Source organism: Parambassis ranga, chromosome 20 (genome assembly GCF_900634625.1).
Source record: "Parambassis ranga chromosome 20, fParRan2.1, whole genome shotgun sequence".
NCBI lineage: Eukaryota > Metazoa > Chordata > Actinopteri > Ambassidae > Parambassis > Parambassis ranga.
The window spans coordinates 19,023,519-19,031,087 of NC_041040.1; the positions used below are offsets into that span (position 1 = coordinate 19,023,519).

The 7,569-nt window shown below is 47.0% G+C and overlaps 1 protein-coding gene across 1 annotated transcript in view; it reads right to left on the reverse strand.

The window, feature by feature from the left end:
- Positions 1 to 2,194: 2,194 nt before the first annotated feature.
- The window catches only part of ptchd1 (patched domain containing 1), a 7,464-nt gene continuing 2,089 nt past the window's right edge, over positions 2,195 to 7,569 (reverse strand). The window contains exons 2-5 of the mRNA XM_028433369.1: positions 5,880 to 6,594; positions 3,918 to 4,339; positions 3,654 to 3,782; positions 2,195 to 3,304 (exon numbers count right to left, since the gene is read on the reverse strand). Coding sequence (XP_028289170.1) covers positions 2,195 to 3,304; positions 3,654 to 3,782; positions 3,918 to 4,339; positions 5,880 to 6,594 — 2,376 coding nt within the window. The remainder of the gene's footprint in view (positions 3,305 to 3,653; positions 3,783 to 3,917; positions 4,340 to 5,879; positions 6,595 to 7,569) is intronic.

Sequence of the window (7,569 nt, forward strand, 5' to 3'; positions counted from 1 at the left end):
GGGCGATAGAGACTGTGCAGTGACTGTGGATCATGTGTCAGCCTTTTGTTCACTTTTACTGAGGGATAAGAATCAGTCAGATCAGATCTTCAGTGACGCAGCAGTTTTTTTTGGGAGGTCATCACTAGTGCGACGTTCTTCTTCTTCTAGCACATTAAACGTGTCCTAGTTCTTTTACACAAGTACACACACACAAGTCTTACCTGTGTTAGTGTCACCTCCATCTTCTCCATGCATCTGGTCCTTGCAGGGTTCAGCAGAAACCCCAGGAGGAGCTGCTCCTGTGTTTGTGTTTGATTTACAGGTAATCTGGGATTACAGGCCAATTACAGGCAGATATGTAATCTGTGGTTATCTGCTCAGATTATAGCTATACAATATTTAAAGATGGACGCTCTGCCTCCGCCCAAAGCGAGGACAGGTGAAAAAAAAAACATATGCCAGAGCCTATGCAACAGAAGGGGTGATGATCAAAGGTGTAGATTTGCTTACCAGCAGAATTTAACCCTTCTGGTTTTTTTTGTTTTTTTTCGGAGGGGGATTGCCCCCCCCTTTCAACGCTAAGACTACGCCCTTGGTGATGATGCATGGTTGAAGCTGTGTTTAGGTTTACTTTTATATATATAGAAGCTGTAATGGTGGAAGTCGGATGCTTCTACAAAAGATGATGCAGCCGTCGCAGTCAGTGATCCCGACGATGCCAGGCGACGGTGCCTGCACAAAAACCCTGAACAATTACTTTCATTGAAGCGATCGTCAAAAGGAAGGGGAGCCTGAATTATAACAATAGCAAGCTCCTTCCCACGTGCAAACCTCCAAACTACAAAAATGAGATAAGCAATAGAAAACAACGAGCTATCTAGCCCACAGGTGGAGGAGTCACAAGGGGTTAACAAAAAGAGAACAATACATTCATTTAAACAGTAGGAAGCTCTCCGATTTATCCTGGCTTTATCAACAAGGAACAGAGCCACTGTCTTAGTGCAGGAGTCATCACCAAAGGTATGAATCAGGAAGTGTTGCATGGATGAGGATGCTTAACCATTTCTTCACTGTGGTTCATTATAAATGAGTTGCATGGTGGTTCAGATGCACATACACTAGTTATACACTCTAGTTAGAAAAGGCTGATTTTTAATGGAATATATACAAAGGTATACAGAGGCCCTTTACAGCAGCCATCACTCCTGTGTTCTAATGCTACACTGTGTTAGCTAATAATTAAAAAAGCTCATTGATGATTAGAACACTCCTGTGAACTGATGTTAGCACAGCTGGACTGTTCTGCTGATCAGAGAAGCTGTAGGACTGGCCTGGTGACCCCAAACTTTTGAACGATAGTGTATAAAACTGAATTTAATTAATTGGTAAAATGACTTTCATTATTCTTGATGCTCCAAAAATAAGGTTTCATGACAGAAGTTCCATACTTATAGATTTTACATATATCACTGTAAAGCATTCTGCTTGTAGGCTTTTTTTTAAATTCAACAGCTTCCTGTTTTGTCCTTCATTTATCATCGATTTGACATAATTTCTGTTTTTAGTTTGCACACAAAAAAATTAATTACTTTGTATTCTTTTTTATTTTTGGTTTTGAGATTAAAAAAATTAAATACCAAATTTTGGGGCATTTTATTTTTAAATAACTTTTTTTTATTTAATTTAATTTGTGCATAAACATGGTCTCTGACTCATTAAATAAGAATAAAAATACAAATAAAATAAATAAATAAAAGGGGCCATCAAACCACAGAGACCTGCAGCCATATGTTTCCTTGTTTTTATTTGTCCAGCATTAAAGTAGAAATACTCTGGTTGTACAGATGATTGCCTCGGGTCACTGCGGCTGTGTTTGTGTATGTATTGGCAAAATAGATTAGCATTAGCCAAAGCGACTTTTTGGGAGACGTGGAACAATGTGGCACCTTCTCTGTGAAAACATCCACAACTTCTGGGACATAAAAAAAAACTCATTAACATGCCACGCAGCAGTAGCAATAAGCAGGTTACCATGGAAACGCTGCATCACAGACCTGTCTTTCTCTCTGTCTTCATTAGCCTCTTTATTACTTTTTAAAATATGTTTTCTCCAGACCTTCTACTTCTTCCTTACTACTACTACAATAAACCGATTCCCAGGTAGGCGGTCACCATGGCAACAACGCAGAAGAAGCACAACATTGTCACTCGGTCAGACCGTAGTGATCTGATCGACTACTCTTGTGCTGTCGTTCATTTCGACGCACTCCACTTCCTGTCTGGGTCCCTCTCCTCCTCCCCCTCCCGGCCGGTGGCCCCGGCTTTTGGAGGGAGGGAGGAAGGTGAGGAGGGTGGGCAGGAACGCCAGCGTGTGCAGGGCCGAGCAGCCGGCCGTGAGCGTGAGGCAGCGGAACAAGGTGCGGGTGAGGTTGGAGCGCACGGAGCCGACGGGCACCAAGGCGGCGCTGTAGCATATGAGCGTCTGCAGAGAGGGAACCCCGTGCCTCTCCAGGGCCACTCTCACCCAGCGAGTCCTGCTGTCGCCCCGACCCGAGGCGAAGCCGCACAGAAGGGGGCCGCTGCAGTCCGCCGAGTGTCCCAAGGCAGATATCAGACACAGCACAGACATGCAGTCCAGCTCCACGCCCCATAAGGTCATGAAGCCCAGCACCCCGAACTGGACGGAGAGCAGGGTGAGACCCAGCCACACGGAGACCAGCGGCTCCACGACGGCCAGTGACGACAGACCCAGCAGGAAGAGCACCGCCAGCAGTGAGTGTCTGAGGGGGGAGCTGATCGCCGCCGCGTATCTGTCCAGGTAGACAAAGGAAGGGTTAAAGATTAGGAAGCGGACACGCGAGGTCAGCGACAGGCGCCGCAACGTATCCAGGAGCACCGACATCTCCTCTCGTTTGTTCTCCGTCGTCTTGGCAACCAGGAAGATGCGAGAAGCGGCCACGTCGGGCTCCTCGCCTTGCCCGCGGTCTGCAAATATGATGTCGTCGGCAAAGTGGGCGAACTGCGGTTCGTGGAGGAATGCGTGCCGGAGCGTGTGGGTGAAGTTTTCCCGCGGCTGGCTGGTGGACTGGTTGCGCTCCGACAGGTAGTTCAGGTACGCCTCCAGCCAGCTGATCCGCTGGAAGCCTTTGGCGTACTCCAGCAGGTCCCGCTGCACCGAGGCGTTCCAGTAGGGGGCGCTTTCGTAGATGTAAAATCCAATGACGGGGGAGTACGAGCTGAAGTAACGCTGCTGGGCGCGGGTGTAGAGGACTGTTGCTGTATCCATGGCAACCAATGCACTAGGGTCAGAGCCCTGCGTCACCTGTTGATGACAAAGAAGGATTGTTACACTCCTGTCTGGAAGGAAGCTAACAAGCTAACGTTAGCAATTGTTGCACAAAATCTGTCCTTTACATTGAAAATCAGTCCACAGCCAACTGAGATTTTGTTTGGTTGTTTTTAACACTGGACATTGCTCAAACTCACCAATTTGAGAGAAAAAAAAGAATTTACTGGAAAAAAACGCACATATTTGCTAGAAAAAAACTTAAGTTTAAGAGAAAAAACGCACAAATTTACTAGAAAAAACTCACAAATTTGCAAAAAAAAACCTCACACCTTGTTTTTAACACTGTTCGTTGTGTTGCGTGTTGTGTCTTTATGTGTCTCACCTGTAGGAAGCCCATCAGTCCAAAGGAGATGTAAACCAGGTATAGCAGAACCACAAAAGGTTTAACATAAGTGTTAGTGATCCAGTCTCCATAGCAACGGCGCACGCATCCCAGCAAAAGGTGCGAATCCTGAGGATGAGGGTCTGTGCATGACGTAGAATGCGGGTGAGGGTGCGGATGCGCGTGCGAGGAGTTCGCCACATGTCCATGTCCGTGCACGCCAGGATGGTTCGCTGTATGCGTGTGCGCGTGAGGGTGTACGACCCCGTGCGGCCCCAAGCTGGTCGTTTGGGTCTCATCCTGGTATCGGGTGTACATTAAACACCTGTACCAAGCCGGTTTAGAGTCCAAACGCTCCAGTTTGGGGACTCGCCGGCAAAAGCAGCCATGTCTGTACCCAGTCTCCAGGTAGCCTGTGAATACCAGACAGGAACTGTAGAACGACAGCATGTAAACATAGCTGATGGTGACCGCCAACGCGGCGGTGCGGCAGAAGAGGCGGACTGCCTCCATGTTGGTGAGCGGTGAAGCAGCCAGGCCCAGGGTCATAAGGTGGAGCATGGTGGAGCCAGAGAAACGCAGCATGACGTCCTCGAAGACGCTCGCAACGCGCTCCTTCACGTGCTGGTCCTCCCGGGTTCGCCTCCATGATGACAGCATCTCGAAGGAGCCAAAGAGCCCATGACCTGACAGGAAACAGAATATATGTCACATGAGACCAAGGATGGAGTTCAGGTAAAAAAAACTGTAGGATAGGTACAATGAATGGCAGGTTAGCTAATTTAGCATCCACGTTGCATTATTTGCACGCTAACATTAGCATGCAAGCAGGCTAACCTTAGCCAGCTAGCTTTCACTTCCATTCTGCTTTTATGTATTGTTACCCTCTGTTATGTTGTTCTAGCATTGTTAAAAAAGGTATTTTATTTTGTAGGTATTCCCAGCAGGAAGTGCAATGCTAAAATGTTGCTATCTAGCTGTAGCTCTAACTTACCTACCAAATTAAGGACTACCTGAACCCTGATGCCTGCATGTGGTTCTGGCAGAGTGGATACACCTTTAATATGGGGAACTGCTGCGTTCACAGGATGTCAGGAAACACCTCGACTGACAGTCTGGGATACAAACTGCAGAATTTGGCATTGTTTGTATGCCATAGATGATATTATAATTATAATGTGTGGTGTGGACCCACTATTCATGAATGAACGCCACCTCTACTTCATACTTGTACATGTGCAGCAGATGGTTTTTAGTGGGGTTTTTTTTTATTATTTCCTTCCATGGTTGCCATGGCACCCATGAGTCACCGGTGGCGCACACATGCCCTGTATACTCCCCCCCCCCCCCCCCCCCCCCTCCAGTGACCTCACACTTACACTTTAATGGAGATGCGACGTATACCGACACTTTCAGCGTGGGTGCAACACAGACAAAGTCTGAAGTGTGTGTGTGTGCGGAGAGCTTTCTGAGTATGTCAGTCCACACTTGTGCATTAGAATGCATCTCCACACACGCTGACCACTGTTCCTGCTCCGGTATGCTAATACACACACATCATTTCAGATGCACAACAATGCAAACATTCTGCTGCCAGACTGTAAAACAGAGAAATCCATTTTATAAAAAAAATGTTTTCTATTACTTTAAAATCTCCAAACATCTCTGATCATGACAAATTATCCGTGACAAATCATCTCTCTTATGATAATTCAATTGTCTGGATTGAATAATCTGCCAGGAAGAGGAGGGCGGGAGGTAATAGTCTGTTAAAAGTATTAAAGTAATAGATAGAACACAAATTTGCATGAAAACAAATATCGCAAATTTACAAAAATATACACATTTACTAGAAAAAACATACAAATTTGCGAGAAAAAAAGTACAAATTTACAAGAAAAAAACATACAAATTTGTTTTTTTCTAGCAAATTTGCTACTTTATTCTCAGAAGCCGTCAGTATTTTTTTTCTTACAGCGGCCCTAATATGCCTCCGTATTAAAGTGTCCTGTCAGTCATTCTGATGATGTGTGTGCTTTGAAATGACATCAGATCCCGGAGGCGTCTGTGCATCACCCATCACCAGCAGCTACAGAGAGAGAAAGAGAGCTGGCAGAGATAATGAAAAGGTTCATGGTGCTCCTGTCTGCCCTGCATTCACACCACCTTTCTTATCCAAAAAAAACAAAAAAGTCCTGATATTAAAATTTTTAGCTTCAAACCTACCCAGCATGACGAACGGGATGCCCAGGTACGTGGAGTTGTAGGTGGCTCCGGTCAGGTTGAGTATCCCGGCGGCGGTGAGCCCCGACAGCGTCACCGACAGCAGAGCCAGCAGCCCCAGCCAGGGTTTGGACCTCACACAGTCCCTCATGGAGCAACAGAGGACGGCCAGCACGCCACAAACTCCCAGACTGGCCAGCAGGGGGTGGCGTGCCAGCACGGAGGAGAACTGGAAGTCTGTCCTTAGAGAGGATGAGGTGGAAGGGTACAGGCCCAGCTTCGGGTGCAATGCCGCGAAGTGCTGCAGCTCAGCACAGAAGGCCTTCTCCCATTGGCTGGCCACTCTGTCCATCAGGCCGCCCCGAGCTTGGAGGTAGTAGGTGAGCTGCAGGGCCCGGGCAGAGCGGACACCTTCTCCTCTGGTTCCGGTACCGGGAGCCCGTACGGCCCCGCTGGGACCCCAACCCTGCACACCGCCCAGCTGGTGGCCGATGTATGCTTGCCGCCCGTCAGCCAGCTGCGTGATCGGGTACTGCAGGACGGGGATGGAGCGGTTGGAGGCACGTGCTTCCTGGATCTCCTCCATGGCACGTATGATGTCATCAATGATGCAGATGTTCTTGTCGTCAGGGAGACAGAGGTAGGAGAAGGAGTAGTTGAAGCTGTTGAAACCGCTGGCCGGGACCGTCACCTGCATCTGGTAGATGCGCCTGTGGAGCTATGAAGGAGAGAGGAAGAGGAAGAGGAGGGCGTCATGGTGACGGAAAGTTCAGCAGCTCCTCCACTTTCACTCTTTAGACTGTGTGAATAGCAGGAGATGTGTGTGTGGGAGTGTGTCTTACAGGGTAACAATAGTTGTCTCAGAGTCCTCCTCCGTTTCTATGGCAAGAGGACAACAGTGCCAACATCCACAGTGCTGGTTACTAAGCAACAAGCTTGATGCCAGCCTCTGCCACTGTGAATGTGGACATCAGGGCTGTCTCCCATCTCAGAATGCTGCACTGGCTTCATACAAAGAGGACTCTAACACACTCACAGCATAATGCTAATCAAATGGTAGGCTATATTAGCCATGTTTAGCTTTGGGTTTAGCATGCTTGCATATCAACATAATCACCATACAAACGTGTTCACTATGACAAATCTCATTAAAAGGACATGTCGTGTTATCAACGTATACAGTCTTAACATGAGCCTGTTAGCATGTTAATGCTAATCATATGTGATTTTGCCATGTTTATGGTCTGAATCTAACATATTAGCATGCCAAGGTGTTCACTATAAAAAGTCCCATCTAAAGTGCATTTTAAGTCTTGGTGTAGCCTGTCAGCATCCTCATATGCTACACCAAGACATTATCCATGTTTACAGTGCAAGCGTCACATGTTTAGCATCCTCGCATGTCACGCTATAGCCGCATTTACGATCTGGATGAAGCATGTCAGCATGCTAACATGTCACATGTGATATGTCTGGGTGTAGCATGCTAATATGCTTTTCATGTTATAGCTATAGTCTTGGTTTAAAATGACTATGTTACGTCTTCCACTTTATCATGGTGCTCCTGTCACTTAGCAACCTGCAGCCTAAAAAAGAGGTCCCTAGCACATACTGCTGTAAACACTGTTGATCAGCTATGACCTCATAAGTAGGACCCTGTCGTCATGTTTGAATTCTTGCTTTGACATTTGAC